Source organism: Dendrobates tinctorius, unplaced genomic scaffold, assembly GCF_039654945.1.
Source record: "Dendrobates tinctorius isolate UK_male_01 unplaced genomic scaffold, ASM3965494v1 ptg000136l, whole genome shotgun sequence".
Taxonomy (NCBI): domain Eukaryota; kingdom Metazoa; phylum Chordata; class Amphibia; order Anura; family Dendrobatidae; genus Dendrobates; species Dendrobates tinctorius.
The window spans coordinates 5962501-5978841 of record NW_027361804.1 but is presented as its reverse complement, the minus strand read 5'-3'; the positions used below and the strand labels follow the sequence as shown (position 1 = coordinate 5978841).

Here is a 16341-nt window from a genome sequence, read left to right as displayed (position 1 = left end):
TGCAGAGCGCAGCGATCGGCTAGGCCGATAGACAGAAATGAGAGAAGAGATGTAAGGGGGTGCCGCACTGTGGAGAGCTTTGTGGGTGAGAACAAGTACTTTGAATTGGATCCTATAATGAATGGGCAGCCAATGTAAGGACTGGCGAAGAGCGGACGCGTCCGAGTACCGATTACCCAGATGGACGATCCTGGCTGCTGCATTGAGTATGGACTGGAGAGGGGATAGTCGAGTGACGGGGAGGCCAATTAATAGAGCGTTGCAGTAATCCAGGCGAGAGTGGATCAATGCAACAGTGAGGGTTTTTGTTGTTTCCATAGTGAGAAAAGGGCGGATTCTAGAGATGTTCTTTAGGTGTAAGCGGCAAGAGCGGGCAAGGGATTGTATATGGGATGTAAAGGAGAGATTGGTGTCAAACATAACACCCAGACAGCGCACCTGCTGCCGGGGCGTTATTGTGGTACCACCCACGGAGAAGGAAATGTCAGATTTAGGGAGGTTAGTAGACGGCGGGAGCAGAAGTTGTTCAGTTTTGGAGAGGTTGAGTTTCAGATAGAGAGCGGACATGATATTGGAGACTGCGGACAGACAGTCACTGGCGTTCTGTAGTACAGCGGGGGTAAGGTGGGGGGAAGACGTGTATAGTTGTGTGTCATCAGCATAAAGATGGTACTGAAAGCCAAATCTGCTGATGGTCTGTCCAATTGGGGCCGTGTAGAGAGAGAAAAGAAGGGAGCCAAGGACTGAGCCCTGAGGTACCCCGACAGCAAGAGGAAGAGGAGATGACGTGGAGCCAGAGAGCAAAACACTGAATGAGCGGTCAGAGAGATAGGAAGAGAACCAGGAGAGGAGTGTCCTTAATGCCTAGTGACTGGAGCCTAGAGAGTAGGAGATGGTGGTCAACAGTATCGAAAGCTGCAGATAGGTCAAGAAGAATGAGCAGAGAGTGGTCACCGTTACGTTTTGCTGTCAGAAGGTCATTGGTCACTTTGATGAGTGCAGTTTCAGTCGAATGTAGGGGGCGGAAGCCGGACTGTGAAGGGTCTAGAAGGGAGTGAATGGAGAGGTAACGGGTAAGGCGGGAGTAAACTAGGCGTTCCAAAAGTTTAGAGATGAAGGGGAGATTGGAGACTGGTCTGTAGTTGTTTGTGCAGGATGGGTCGAGAGCAGGTTTCTTTAGTAGTGGAGTAACGATGGCGTGTTTGAAGGAGGATGGGAAAATTCCCGAGGAGAGGGAGAGATTAAAGATTGTAGTTAGGTGGGTTGTGACGACTGGAGAGACTGGAGGAGATGTGAGGGAATGGGGTCGGTAGTGCATGTAGTCGGACGAGAAGAAGAGAGGAGTCTGGAGACTTCTTCTGTTATGGGATCAAATGTGGAGAGTGAGCCAGGGGAGATGTAGGAAGGGATGGGAGTCACAGCACTTGGTGGTTGGGAGCAGATTTCTTGACGGATATTATCTATTTTTTCTGTAAAGTGGGAGGCCAGGTCATCAGCACAAATGTCTGTGATAGGGGCTTGTGCTTTTGGCCTGAGGAGGGAGTGAAAAGTGTCAAAAAGTTTCTTGGGGTTGTTGGCTAGTGAGGAGATCAGGGTGGTGAAGTAGGTCTGTTTGGCAAGGTGAAGGGCAGCGTTATAGGTTCTTAACATAAATTTGAAGTGGATGAAGTCTTCTGGTGTGCGGGTTTTTCTCCATAGGCGTTCAGCACTCCTGGAGCATCGCTGGAGAAGTTGAGTTTGCGATGTGAGCCAGGGCTCTTTTACTCTGTGTTTGGAGGTTCTGAGGGTGAGGGGAGCTACTTGGTCAAGGGTGCTTCTAAGAATGTCATTGTAGTGATGAACAGCCAGATTAGGACAGGAAAGAGAGGAGATTGGGGACAATGATGAGTGTAGGGAGTCTGAAAGTGTCTGAGGGTTAATAGCTTGTAGATTTCTGACTGTGTGGTAGGTAGGAATGAGCTGGGGTGGGCGAGGATTTGTGAGCGTGAAGGAGAGAATGTTGTGGTCAGAGAGTGGAAGCGGTGAGTTGTTTAGGTGGGAGATTGAACAGAGCTGGCAGAAGACCAGATCAAGGGTGTTACCGTCCTTATGTGTCTCAGAGGTTGAAAGCTGTGAGAGGCCTAGAGAGGTGGTTAGTGATAGAAGCTGGGATGCAGATGTGGAATTAGGGCTGTTAATGGGGATGTTGAAGTCTCCCAGGATGAGGGTTGGTAGTTCTGAGGACATGAAGTGTGGCAGCCAGGCTGAAAAGTGATCAAGGAAGAGGGTGGGTGAGCCTGGGGGCCGGTATATGACCGCTACCCTGAGGGAGAGGGGACGGAAGAGCCTGATGGTGTGGACCTCAAAAGAAGGGAATAAGAGTGATGGGACTGGGGGGATGACCTGGAAAGTGCATTGTGGGGACAGGAGTATGCCAACTCCACCACCAGGTCTGTTTGTGGGTCTCGGGGAGTGAGAGAATTGTAAGCCACCGTAGGAAATGGCAGCAGGAGAGACAGTGTCAGAATCCTGAATCCAGGTTTCAGTGAGGGCCAACAGATTAAGAGAGTTGTTCAGAAAGTAGTTGTGTAGGAAAGGAAGCTTGTTACAAGCAGACCGTGGATTCCAGAGGGCACAATTAAAAGATTGAGATGAGGGAGTGCAAGTAATGTTAATCAGATTATTGTGGTTTCGATATGAGGTAGGGTAGGGGTCGAGGTTGGGGGATGGTGGACCAGGGTTGGGGGAGATGTCCCCTGAAATCAGTAGGAGAAGGAAGATAAAGAGCCAATAGTTGTTGGAATTGTAAGTAGTTTTTTTCTGCGATGTGTTTGGGCAAGATGGGCTGAGGTTTCTCAGGAAGGTGAGGAGTGTGTGGGAGCTGTACATGGGAAAGGGAAGTATAGAGGGGCTGATGTGTATGAGTCGTGATGGAGGGGGGATAGGGTGATGAATGTGGATGGCAAGGGAACACAGGAGGATAAAAATAAAGCACATGGTTAAAGGGGAAGGCAAGGTGTGGGTTACCTGACTCCTGCCCTGACTTACTGCCATGTATAACTGCCGTTTTGCTGGATGCTTATCTTCTGTGATGCTTTGCTTATGGGGTGCTTGCGTGCTGTACCCCACACTGCGTGCTTCCCCTTAGCAACTACTACATATATAGGCCACACTACAGGGTCAGGAGAGAGGGATTGTGGGAGATGGTTGGGTATAATTTGGCAGCTGGGGCCAGCACACCAGGGGATGGTTAGATGATCAAAGGCACTAGACCAAGATGTGGCAAAATGCTATAGCACCTTCCACCTGATAAGATCTAGAAAGGCCCCAGTCACAGATCTAAAGCAGTAAGTATTACATACAGTGCAACAAATGAATTATACCAAAGCTTTAGCAAGCACATTTAAATATGCAGCAAAATGGTCAAGCAGCAGAAGTATGGAGTTGTACCATTTGGATATATTACAGCAGAGAAATAGAGGCAGCAGAGGTGGGAAGTTGTATCATTCAGGCTGCTTGCTGGCAGTGAATGGAGTAAATACATGCAGGGTGGCTCAGTTGATTACCATTTGGATATATTACAGCAGAGAAATAGAGGCAGCAGAGGTGGGAAGTTGTATCATTCAGGCTGCTTGCTGGCAGTGAATGGAGTAAATACATGCAGGGTGGCTCTCTGTATACAGGGAGCTCCCCCTAGTGGTGGCTGCAGACAGGATCTTATGTATCTCTCTATACAGGGAGCTCCCCCTAGTGGTGACTGCAGACAGGGATTATGAGATGTGAAATGTTATTTTTTTGCCTATTGCAGGGGCAGCTGATGTTGTACAGGAGATCGGTGAGAACGACCCGGTGCGTTCTGCCTCGCCGTTAATGCAGATCGAAAGCTTCCTCTTCGCATTGACCAATGCCAACCAAGATGGACGTGTCCTGGTGCAGATGCAAGGTCTCCATCCCTGATGCTTCTGTAGTCGCGTTGTTTTTTAGCTCATGCATTGTTTCTTGTACCTCTTTTGTGACAGGTTTAGTGTGTGTTGTGATACGGGCGGGTAACGATCGGTGGCGGGGGTCTGACATGTATGTGAGGTGTGCTGGACTAGTAATGATCGGTAGGGGGTCTGACATGTATGTGCGGTGTGCTGATCTGGTAATGATCGGTGTGGGGTCTGACATGTATGTGAGGTGCTGGACTAGTAATGATCGTGGGGGGTCTGACATGTATGTGAGGTGTGCTGATCTGGTAACGGTCGGTGGGGGGTCTGACATGTATGTGAGGTGTGCTGATCTGGTAACGGTCGGTGGGGGGTCTGACATGTATGTGAGGTGTGCTGATCTGGTAACGGTCGGTGGGGGGTCTGACATGTATGTGAGGTGTGCTGATCTGGTAACAATCGGTGGGGGGTCTGACATGTATGTGAGGTGTGCTGATCTGGTAACGATCGGTGGGGGGTCTGACATGTATGTGAGGTGTGCTGATCTGGTAACGATCGGTGGGGGGTCTGTGATGTGTATGTGCGGTGTGATGGGCCGGTAACGATCGGTCGGGGGTCTGTATGTGCGGTGCGCTGGTCCCGCCGGGGGCAGCGCTGCTCTGCGGGGTCCCGTACAGATCAGTGCAGCGCAGGGATGAGCCGCGCTCTGTCCCCGCAGGTTCGGTGGCACGGAGCCATCTGAAGTTCCTGATGCTGAACCCGGCCGTGCACTTCGCGGAGGTCTTGCGGGAGTGTCGCTCCGTGATCATCGCTGGAGGGACGATGCAGCCGGTGAGCGAGCGCAGCTCTGACCTAGTTTTCATGTCACTTCTGGAAGTTTGCACGACGCGGAGGGAATAGCTCCACGTGCACCAGGCCGGCGTTCCTGCAGAGTCCTTGTTAACCCCTTCATGCTCATGACAGATGCGGGGCCCGCACCGATAAGGGGGTCAGTCGCCGTCTGTCACCCCCATCATCTTTAGTTCTGGTCATTCGCAGGTGTCTGACTTTAAGCAGCAGTTGCTGATGGCGGCCGGGCTGCAGCCGGAGAGGATCGTCGAGTTCTCGTGCGGTGAGTGACGCCGTCTGTCCGTCCGTCCTGCTCTGCGCTCATTGATGGTACTCACGTCAGTGCGTGATTGTCTTGCAGGTCACGTGATTCCCCCTGAAAATATACTACCCGTAGTACTGTGCAGCGGGCCGACCAATCAGCAGCTGGAATTCACCTACGAGAAGAGGGGTCGGCCGGAAACGGTAACTCGCCAGTCACCACCTCTGTGCCGTAACATTCAGGCATTGTTCCATCTGTAAATCTGTGACACTTAATCTCCATGCCCGAATATTCCCACTTATCGCATAGCTCTGCATGTGAGCTGCATGCATAAAACGGTGCAAGATTTGTCATTTTTTTATGCATCAGAGCACACCTGAACGAAAAACCCAAGTTGTGCCCCTATAGGACACCAGCAATTATCATGTGATCCCTCTCGTCCAATGGGCTGAGAGCTGTGTGCTGCGTCACATACACGCGGCTCGGTGTCCGTCACATACACGCGGCTCAGTGTCCGTCACATACACGCGGCTCGGTGTCCATCGCATACACGCGGCTCGGTGTCCGTCGCATACACGCGGCTCGGTGTCCGTCACATTTTCACTTTCACATAACGTCCATTGTTTGACGCTTATCACAGATGGACGAGACTGGACGGATTCTGGCCAACCTGTGTAACGTGGTCCCGGGTGGTCTCGTCTGCTTCTTCCCTTCTTACGAGTACGAGAAGCTGATCCTGGATCACTGGGAGAAGGCGGGAACAATGAAGAGACTGGCTGCAAAGAAAAAGGTCTGTGTGTGTGATCGACAGTGACAACCCGCGAGCAATATGTGTGGGAACCAGATAAAGGTCACATGTAGTGAGCGCAGCTCTGGAGTGCAATACCGGATCAGTATAGTAATGTATGTACACAGTGACTGCACCAGCAGAATAGTGAGCGCAGCTCTGGAGTATAATACAGGATGTAACTCAGGATCAGTCATGTATGTACACAGTGACTGCACCAGCAGAATAGTGAGTGCAGCTCTGGGGTATAATACAGGATCAGCCATGGTATTTCTGACGCGCCTGTGTCTTTCCGTTTCCTTGGGTCGTACAGATATTTCAGGAGCCTAAGCAGGCGAGTCGTGTGGATCAGGTCCTGTCCGAGTACTCGCGGTGCATCAAGGTGAGAGGAGCTAAGTGCCGTCCTGGGAGCGCTGATTGACTTCTCGTCTTTGCCGCAGCCTCTTACGTTGATGACGGCTCCTTAATAACGAGCAGTAATTAGTGGTCTCCCGCACAGAGGCAGCAATCACCGTCTTCACTCATGTAATAGTGTAAATTGCGCCTCATTAATCCTGGAGCCGGATCTTCTGACTTCTGGGATTGAGGTTGTGTAACTTGTCTCCGCAGCACTCGGGACGATCCGCGGGACCCCTGACCGGAGCGCTGCTCTTTTCTGTGGTCGGAGGAAAAATGAGCGAAGGAATCAACTTCTCTGACGACTTGGGCCGGTCGGTGTTTTCTGCGCTTTCCTTTAGCATCTATTGTATGCCACGATGGACGTGTTGTGCTTTTCTCCCGATGTTTCCTGATTTCCCTGCTTTTCTCTGGCGCTGGTCCCGTCCATGTTATGTGCAGGTGCGTTGTGATGGTGGGAATGCCGTACCCCAATATCCGCTCTCCTGAGCTGCAGGAGAAGATGTCGTATCTGGATCACACGCTGGTAATGATGGCCGCCCTGTGCCAGTAACGAGGAATAAGCCACAGGGGGGATTGTAAAGGGGTCTCCTATAACACTGTGCTTATCCTCAGCCCAAGACTAACGGGGTGTCTGCCGGGAAAGTGCTCATCGAGAATCTGTGCATGAAAGCCGTCAATCAGTCCATTGGTAAGAGTAATGTGTGCGTATGTGTACACAGTCGCTGCAAAAGTGTCGGCACCCTTGAAATTATCCCAGAAAATGACGTATTTCCCCCAGAACATTATTACATTCCCCGTGTTTTGTTACACAATGTTTTTCCTTTTTTTTGTGTTGTTCCAATAAACACAGAGAAAAAAGACAATTTGGATGTAATTTCACACAAAACCTCAAAAATAGGCCACACAGAATTGTTGGCGCCCTCAGGTTAATATTTGGTCGCCCCCTTTGGAATAAATCCCTGCGATCAGTCGCTCCCTATAACCATCCACAAGCTTCTTCCTCCTCGCAGCCGGGATCTTGGACTCTTCTTACAATCCGCTCCTGGTCTGATATTTCACCTTCTCCCAACAGTGATTGTAAGATCTCTCCACAGGGGATCAGTGGGATTCATGTCCGGACTCATTGCTGCCACTTCAGGACTCTCCAGCACTTTAATAACCCCCAGAAATGGATGGAAACAAAGTATGTTTTGGGGTCTTCATCCTGCTGGAAGACCCATAACCTAGGATGCAAACCCAGTTTTTTGACACTGGACACTATATTGCCACCCAAAATACTTTGGTAATCTTCAGTTTTCATGAGGCCTTGCACACAGTCTAATCAGCCAGTGCCAGAGGCAGCAAAACAACCCCAGAACATCTGTGACCCTCCACCATATCTGACTGTAGGTATTGTGTTCTTTCCTTTGTATGCCTCGTTCTGTTTTCTGTAAACAGAATGATGTGCTTTACCTAAAAGCTCTATCTTGGTCTCATCTGTCCACAAGACGCTGTCCCAGAAGTATTTTGGCATCCCACAGTGTAGCGTTTTATGTCTCAGTGTCAGCTTGGGGTCCTTTGGAGACTCCTTCCATAGTGTTTCATTTCATTCACATGTGTACGGATAGTTCGCGCTGACACTGACACACCCTGAGCCTGCAAGACAGCTGGAATTACTTAGGACCTTGATTGGAGCTTATCCACCATCCGGACTATCCTGCGTTACAAGCTTTAATCAATTTTTTTTTGCCCTCCATGTCCAGGGAGGTTAGCTTCAGTGCCATGGGTTGTAATTTTCCTGATTTTGTTGCGCATCGTGGACAAATGAACATCGATATCTCTGGCGATGGATTTAAGAGCCAAAATTATTGAAAAACATTCAACAATCTCAAGGGTACAAGTCCTCGGACAATTCTCTTCTGTTCTCCGTGCTTAGTGTGGCACACACAATGCAAAGATTGAGTCAACTTCCCTTTTTAGTTGGTTTCAGGTGTGATTTTAATATTTCCCACGCCTGTTACTTGCCACAGGTGAGTGTGAACGAGCCTCACATGCTTGAAACGAAGTTGTTATCTAAAATTGTAGCTAAAGTGACAACAATTTTGTCTGGCCCATTTTGGGGGGGGGTTGTGTTTGAAATTACGTCCAATTTGCCTATGTTGTTCCAATAAACACAAAGGAACAAGCATCTTGTGTTTAACAAAACACGGGGAATGTAATAATGTTCTGGAACAAGTCCAAGGGTGCCAACACTTTTGGCCATGACTCTCTATCAAATTAGCTTTATTGGCAGGACCAAATAAATATCAGTTTTCTCAAAGAAAGTGTCCAGTAGGGAATAGGGATTGCAGCAGCGATGTATGGGGCTATGGCAGTTCTTGTCATATCGTAGTCTTTTCTCCCCCCGCGCACACATATACTGCGCCGCTCTGTCCACAGCTCTGCTAGAAATCAACTGTTTACCCTCACACTGATCGATCACGCTGATATTTCAGAGGCAGATCATGTAGAATAACAGACCTGGTCCACATAGGTTGATCAATTTAATATAAGCTCAGCAAAATACTAAGCCAAGGCTCGCTCAAGTCTTTTCACATGATTCCTAGTGAAAAGATGGTGTACATTCTCCTTGAAAGTATATAAACCCACACAACCGTATGTAGGAGTCCTCTCCAGAGGCCTACGCCCGGTCCAGCCGAGCCCCCTACGCCCGGCCGACAGCCAGCCGAGGCCCCCACGCCCGGCCCAGCCGACAGCCAGCCAAGCCTACACCCTGTCACCTGCCAGTCAGTGTAGCATACTGGGACCACCTGTGGAGTTGGCATTGACTGGTTTCGACCTGCCTATGATGAAGATTGGGCCTCTGCTCGCTCCCGTGTCATCTGTGTTTTCTACTCCATAGCCCCAATACTCAGTCCACATCTTTGTGGATCTCTTACCTTTATATTGATTGTAAAACTCGCATCAAGGAGTCATTTTTCCGCACCGATGCGCGGCCGACGCATTACACGGGCAGTGTCGCTCACAATGTATTATCTCGGCAGGACGAGCCATTCGGCACCGCGGTGACTTCGCCAGCATCATCCTCTTAGACCACAGATACTCCAGACCCACGATCCTCGGTAAACTACCGCAGTGGATCCGCGGCAGCACAGAGGTTAGACCGTCCTTCGCTCCCGCTTTTGCCTCCATTAGAAAGGTTTGTACCCACAGCCGCTTTTGTTACACTGCTGCGATGTAGCTCGAGCTCAGATGGGGGTGGGACGAAAGCCACAACGAGGATATTTAGGGACTCCAAGAAGCTGACGGTTTACAGCTCCGCAATGTGAGGCTGGGGCAGCACCGTGAGTGTGCTGTACATCATAGTATTTTAGTAAATTACAGAGCCGTTTTGCAAGGAGAATTGAGCTTTATTTACATAAACTCAGAGGTCCCCTTTAAGCACATGGTAACTGGGCGTCATAAGGTTATATATCAGTGTGACCTGGAGTGTCCCTTTAAATACCGCCATGACAGCGGAGCCTGTAACTGGTTTTGTTTCTGCAGTTCTTCCAGATGAAGAAGACGCCATCCTGACCCGTCCGCCACCACGCCCCGGAGAGATCACCGAACGCCTTCACTATTTATTATAAGAATCTGATATTTTGTAAGATTAAACTTGTATGAAATCTCCTGCGACGTCTTATTGTATCTCTCCATTTTCCTCCTGTGACTCGCAAGCGTCATTGTAGCCCTGGTCTCCAGATGTGCCCACTGGCCGGTGACCCCTTAGGACTCCCATTCATCCTCGTCAGCTTCTCCCGGAGTCATTTGTGGAGGGGGAAGGGGTGGAATATTATCGGAAATCCTGGCAAATGCTCCAGCGGGAGAATCTCCGTTGCCGGCAGCCGGACCCTTCCCTGAGATACCTAGGAAAAGAGCAGAGTCAACGACACGCAGGTGTGAATATGCCCTAAAAGAGGCTCCCCCCCCATAAAGCCTAGGATCATACCCCACCCCGCATCACCACTTTACTAGCGGCAGGTGCTGCGCACAGTAAACGATGCCGTCTCTCCCCAGACATTGGCATCACTAAGATTTGCCATCAAGGGCCGATCAGTGATCTGACTGCCGCCATGCTCCCCACCCATTCCTTGGACCCTTACCTTTCCGTCTCATCGCCAGCTTGTTAAACAGATCGGACATCAGGTCTCCTCCGCCCCCGGTGGCTCTCACTGCAAGATCAGACAGAAGACATCAGCAAAAAAACAACTAACATCATCCTACCCTCTGGAGATACAGTGGCATGTAGAAGTCTAAGCAAGGGGAAGATTAAATGATCCCTAAAGGGCCTGAAGTTAAAGACGACACATTTCCTTTGTTTTTTAGGCCAAAAAAGTATCCTATTTTTCTGCTTTTGGGGGGGGGGGGGGGAATATAATTCGAATATACCTTATCAGCTGCAGTGGAGCAGGGTCCTAGGGTCATTGCTGGAGGAGGCAAGAGTGGCGCGTTGCTGCAAGGGGTATTTGGAGGTGCGACACTGCGGGGGCTCCGGCAACATTTTGCGAAAGCCCAGGACCCCCACACTTCCATGGTTTACATTGCGGTGGACTCCGTGAAAATGGCTGTTGGGGGCAGCACATGCACAGCGGGAGATCTCGGGAGAAGAGATCTCACCGCCAAGATCTCCATCTGCGCATGCGCTGCCCCCCCCCCACAGTCCACCTCAAAGTAAACTGGCTTTCACAAAATGGCAGAGCCCCCCCGCACCACCAAACACCCGCAGCGTCACACGTTTGAACACCCCCTTTCTCGCAGTCTGGGGTCCGCAGCAACGCCCCACTGCTGCCTCCGCCAGCAGCGACCCTGTGACCCCGCTTCCCCACAGCCACCACCCCCGGTAAGCAATAAGACATGGATTGTAAGCAGCGCCACCTTTTTATTAAAGTTTTTTTTCCTATTTTTCTCCTCAAGGGGGGGGGGGGCGTCTTATAAACCACAAAATACGGTGTAATAAGTTTTTTACATTTTAAAAATTATAAAAAGGAAGACTGGCTGATGCAAAAATGTGGGCACCCTTGGAGATTTGTGCCCTCAGATAAGGTCTGAAACCTTGGTCAAAGTTAATTAGCTTGTTAGGATTATGGCTTGCTCACTATCATTGTTAGGAAAGGCCGGGTGATGCAAATTTCCCAACTTTATAAAAGCTCAGCCTCCTGTAACCTCGTACCAAAATCCAGCAGCCATGGGGTCTTCGAAGCAGCTGCCGAGCACTCCGACAATAGTGGAGGCCCACAAAGCAGGACAAGGCCATAAGAGCATAGCAAAGCGGTTTCAAGTTGTCCTTTCCTCAGTTCGAAACGTAATTAGGAAATGACCTCCACTGTTCCTGGTAATGGACAAGATAAGCTCTGGAAGACCAAGCAAAATTTCACAGAGACGCTCGTAGGATTGCTGGAGGCGCAAATCAGAACCCCCACTTGATTGTAAAAGACCTTCAGAAAGATTTATCAGACTCTGGAATTGTGGTAACATTGTTCTACTGACACCTGCACAAATCTGGCTTTCATTGAAGAGTCATCAGAAGAAAACCTCTCCTGTGTCCACACCATAAAATTCAGCATCAGAAGTCTGGGAAAGAACATCTAAACAAGCCTGATGCATTTTGGAAACAAGTCTTGTGGACCAATATGCAGGGCCGGCTCCTGGTTTTTGTGGGCCCCGGGCGAAAGAGTCTCAGTGGGCCTATTTAACGCATACCATGATTCATGATGCACAGCTACGGCAGAGAACTATAGGTATAGCGCAATTTCAAAGATTTTACTTCTTACATTACATGAGTGATATCTATTGCAAATTGTAAAGCAGCTCAGAAACAGGCAAATCCTCGTAGAGCACAGTGTGTGCCCTGGGGGGAATCAAAAGTCTGGAGTCAGTGTGACAGAAAACTTTTCATTTTAGACCAGACAGTATAATCATCCATACAGTATAAAGAGCCCCATGTATACTGTATAGAGGACTACCAGGCCCCACATAATCCTCCATACAGTATAACAGGCCCCACATATAGTGCTCCAAACAGTATAACGAGCTCCACCTAATGCTTCATACAGAATGGGCCCCATATAATGCTCCATACAGAATACTAGGCCCCATATAACGGAATAACGAGCCCCTTACAGAATAATGGGCCCCATATAATGCTAAATACAGAATGAGCCACGTACAGTATAACGGGCTCCACATAATGCTCCAAAACAGAATAACAGACCCCATATAATGCTCCATACAGAATAACGAGCCCCATATAATGCTCCATACAGAACAACGGTATAATGAGTCACATACAATGCTAAATACAGAATAACAGGCCCCATGTATTGCTAAATACAGAATAATGAGCCCCATACAGTATAACGAGCTCCACATAACGCTTCATACAGAATAATGGGCCCCATATATTGCTAAATACAGAATAATAAGCCCCATACAGTATAACAAGCCTCATATAATGCTCCTTATAACGGAATAACTTGCCCCATATAAAGGATAATGAGCCCCATACAGAATAATAAACCCCATATAAGGCACCACACAGAATACCGGGCCCCATATAATGCTCTATACATAATCAAATACCTTTCCCCGTTCCCCAGCTGCTCCGGTCTCCTCGGTGTCTTATGACCCTCTGCAATGCTCACCACAGAGGGCTGTAGTGATGTCATCGCGCCCTCTGCTCTGAGACATCAGAGGCAGGACACAGGGAAAAGACGAGTTGCGGGAACGGGGAGAGGTGAGCATTTCAAAGAGTTTAAAATCATGATAGGGTGGGGTTGGAAAGGCGGTAGCAGTGCCTGTGCTGGCACCCCCCCCCCCCCAATCTTATGGCCCTGGGAATGTGCCACACGGCGAGTGGGCCTCGGGTGGTGACACCAGCCCTGCCGATGAGGATAAAGTAGAACTCTGGCCACAATGATCAAAAGGTATGTGTGGAGAAAAGCATCTCACCAATCATTCAACATGGGGGAGGATCAATCATGCTTTGAGGTTATGTTGCAGCCAATGGAACAGGGAACATTTCATTTGTAGAGGGAAGAATGGATTCAATGAAATCTCAACATATTCTTTATGCAAACATGACACCATCTGTAAAAAAGCTGAAGGTGAAAAGAAGAGGATGGCTTCTACACATGGATAATGATCCCCAAAACACGTCACAATCCACAATACACAACCTCAAAAGGCGCAAGATGAAGGTTTCACAATGGCCCTCACAGTCCCCTGGTCTGAGCATCATTGAAAGTCTGTGGTTAGAGCTCAAAATAGCAGAGGAAGCAAAACGACCGAGGAATCTCAAGGAAGAATGGAGGAAAATCCCTCAAAGAATAGGAAGACATGTCTGGCTACAAAAAGCATTTATGAGCTGTGATGCTTGGGGACTCCACTAGGTACTAACCGAGCAAGGTGCACAAACTTTTGCATCGGCCCATTTTAAATTTTTGTAATTTTTAAAATGTTAAAGATGAAAAATATTTTTGTTGTTGTCTAAAATACAAAGTAAATGTGTCATCTGTAACTTTAGGCCTTCTAGAGATCATTTCATCTCCAACTTGCTCAACTGCTCACAATAACAGTAATTTTGACCAGGGGGGCACAAACTTTTACATGCCACTGTACATGATAACAGGGAGCAATAGAGACGCATTCCAATAGTCTCCACCACAAAGAGTTAATTGAGCGCTATGGTTGAGACGCAGCAGAGCCCACCGTGCGGAGCGTCGGGACGCAGCGTTCGCACTCGGCTCGATTATCGGCGGCTGGCAGATGTTCTCAGAGCCAGGACAGCTGCCAAGTACCAGCCGCTGCGCACCATCCGGCTCCTGCCTGGCAGCACCTTGGCGCTGGCACCGCTAATCTCCTGTCAATAACTAAACCTCTCGGCCCGTGCGGCCCCCCGGGGGTCACCTTGCTCCTGCTCCTTCATCTTCTTCTTCTCCAGCTTTTTCTCCTTCACACTCCGCAGATTGGCTTTTCCGATGCCACCCGCTTGGCGGATCGATTCCAGAAGGGACGCGCGGCCGTCGGAGGGCTTTACCACCTCTTTGGGGGCTCCTTGGATGGCGGCTGGAGTAGAAATAAATAGATGAGGCTACGGACAAGTATCCGGCCGGATGCCCACAGGGGTGAGGGTCTCCTTACCAGGGTCCCCATTATCATCTGCTCTGCTGGGCACAGTTAGGGTGGGCTGTGAAGGAGGCAGCTCTGGCGGAGCTGGTGGAACAATGGCTGGCATTGCAGGAGGTGGCGGTGGTGGGGGAGGAGGAGGAGGCGGCGGTGGCGGCATAAGACGGCCATCTTGCATATCTGAAATATTAAAGGGTTAATCTATTAAACATAAAAAAAGACTTGATTATACTGACATTCCTCCCAGAAGAGTCTGTACCGGTCCTCGACGGCTCGGGGACCTCCTCTGTGCTGAAGGTGGGCAGCTCCGGGATCGGTCCCCCAGGAGCGGATGGGGCGATGCCAGGACCCAGGTCAGCGCTGTACATGAGATCGTCCGCCACCCCGGGAAGGTCTGGCAGATAATAAGGAACATCGATCTCCGGGACTTCTCCAAGGTCCGGAACATAGAAATAATTCTCTGCTGTCTAGAAAGAAGCGCAATAATAAGACGTGGCGGTGAGATCAGACAGGTGCCGCTGCGCTCCGCTCACCTGCCGCTCCAGCTGCTCCCTCTTAGAGATGGACAGAGGGGCATCGAACAGCCGGTCCTCATCGTCGCCCTCTAGAGGCTGGTTAGTGCGGGACACCACTCCGGCCAGAGGATCCAGGAACACGTACTTCTTATACCTGCAAGCACAAGTGCAGCCTTATACTGCAGTCACTGCTGGAGCTGCATGCGACATTCTGCACGGCTCCTGCTGCTTCGCTCACTCACAGGTTCTCTGATGTGTTGAAGAGAAGCAGCGAACTGACAGAGTTGATGTTTCGGGGGAGACTGCCCAGCCCCTCCTCCGCCGCATCTTCTTCTTGCACCTTCGGGCTCACGTATACGGGGTAGTACTTGAGTTTCTCCTGTAGATCACAGATGGACGACAATTATCACGATCTTTGCAAAAACTGATGACGCAGTGCTGCGCGTGTCATCGACGTGAACGGACAGTGCACGATCAGCTCTGCTACATCCCAAAGCAATACAGCGGGGGTGTGGGGACCACATAAAAATACGACCAATAGATCCAACGATAGCAAAAAATGTCTTCTTTATTAGGGAATATTGACAAAAACGGGAAAAATGGGGAACGTGAAACAAACAAGCAAAAGAGTGCGCATAACCCATGCCACGGCCATAAGGTGCGTTACAATATATTACCGGAGATCCAACCACTTACTAAAGGTACAGAATGAGTAAACACCCTGACAGACTATCCGGTGCTGTATGAGGGGATTAAGTAGGACCTAATGGTAAGTAAGATGGTAGATATAGATCTCTGCCTCAGTGGTTGTATCTCAGGTTCCCTAATAAAGGACATTTTTTGCTATCATTGGATCCATTGGTCGTATATTTCTGTGGTCCCCACACCCCCGCTCTATGTGTTTTAGCGACTGATCCATTAACTGTCCAGGAGTACCAGCACCAGCTCTTTCTACCGCCATTTAAAGGATGCTGTTATACAACATTGCTTTTATGCTATACATCCCAAAGCAAGAACGGCCTAGGAATGGCCGCGGTGGGAATACCTGCAGCGCCTGCTCGTCCAGCGGACGGTGCTTGCTCTGGACCTTGTGTCTCGCTCGCTTCTCAGACCACGGATCATCCGCCCCGGAGAAGACGGACGTGTATTCCTGGAGACGGTCTGGAGCCGGGTACTTGGCACTGGAGAAAACCTGCAGAAGAGAAGAATTCAGGGAGGAAAGAAGACAACCGGCGGGCGACGTGCAAGGAGAGGGGGACCGACGGCGGGTAACACGCAAAGAGGGAGGTGTAGAGGGGGGGACAGATGGCGGGAGGCGCACAAGGAGGGGGGACCGACTGCGGGCAACACGCAAGGAGGGAGGTGTAGGGGGGGGGGGACAGATGGCAGGAGGCGCACAAGGAGGGGGGACAGACAGCGGGCAACACAAGGAGGGAGCTGTAGGGGGGAGGGGACAGATGGCGGGAGGCGCATAAGGAGGGGGGACGACAGCGGGAA

General features: G+C 50.0%; 2 protein-coding genes across 6 annotated transcripts in view; one reads left to right on the top strand and one right to left on the bottom strand.

Annotated features, from left to right (window-relative positions):
* The window catches only part of DDX11 (DEAD/H-box helicase 11), a 43084-nt gene extending 33249 nt beyond the window's left edge, over positions 1-9835 (top strand). For 2 of the 3 annotated variants that reach the window (XM_073544207.1, XM_073544206.1), the window contains exons 17-26: positions 3788-3922; positions 4627-4739; positions 4947-5019; positions 5098-5201; positions 5639-5788; positions 6099-6167; positions 6395-6622; positions 6797-6872; positions 9208-9362; positions 9710-9835. In XM_073544207.1, coding sequence (XP_073400308.1) covers positions 3788-3922; positions 4627-4739; positions 4947-5019; positions 5098-5201; positions 5639-5788; positions 6099-6167; positions 6395-6622; positions 6797-6872; positions 9208-9362; positions 9710-9739 — 1133 coding nt within the window. In that variant the 3' untranslated portion in view covers positions 9740-9835. Of the gene's footprint in view, positions 1-3787; positions 3923-4626; positions 4740-4946; positions 5020-5097; positions 5202-5638; positions 5789-6098; positions 6168-6394; positions 6708-6796; positions 6873-9207; positions 9363-9709 lie in introns of all 3 variants that reach the window. The other variant, XM_073544208.1, reaches the window with a different exon arrangement.
* Positions 9553-16341, bottom strand: part of WASHC1 (WASH complex subunit 1) — a 16419-nt gene continuing 9630 nt past the window's right edge. For all 3 annotated transcript variants that reach the window (XM_073544214.1, XM_073544212.1, XM_073544213.1), the window contains exons 4-11: positions 15890-16036; positions 15087-15223; positions 14863-14998; positions 14589-14796; positions 14345-14509; positions 14111-14269; positions 10309-10377; positions 9553-10071 (exon numbers count right to left, since the gene is read on the bottom strand). In XM_073544214.1, the coding sequence (XP_073400315.1) occupies positions 9932-10071; positions 10309-10377; positions 14111-14269; positions 14345-14509; positions 14589-14796; positions 14863-14998; positions 15087-15223; positions 15890-16036 (1161 nt within the window). In that variant the 3' untranslated portion in view covers positions 9553-9931. The remainder of the gene's footprint in view (positions 10072-10308; positions 10378-14110; positions 14270-14344; positions 14510-14588; positions 14797-14862; positions 14999-15086; positions 15224-15889; positions 16037-16341) is intronic.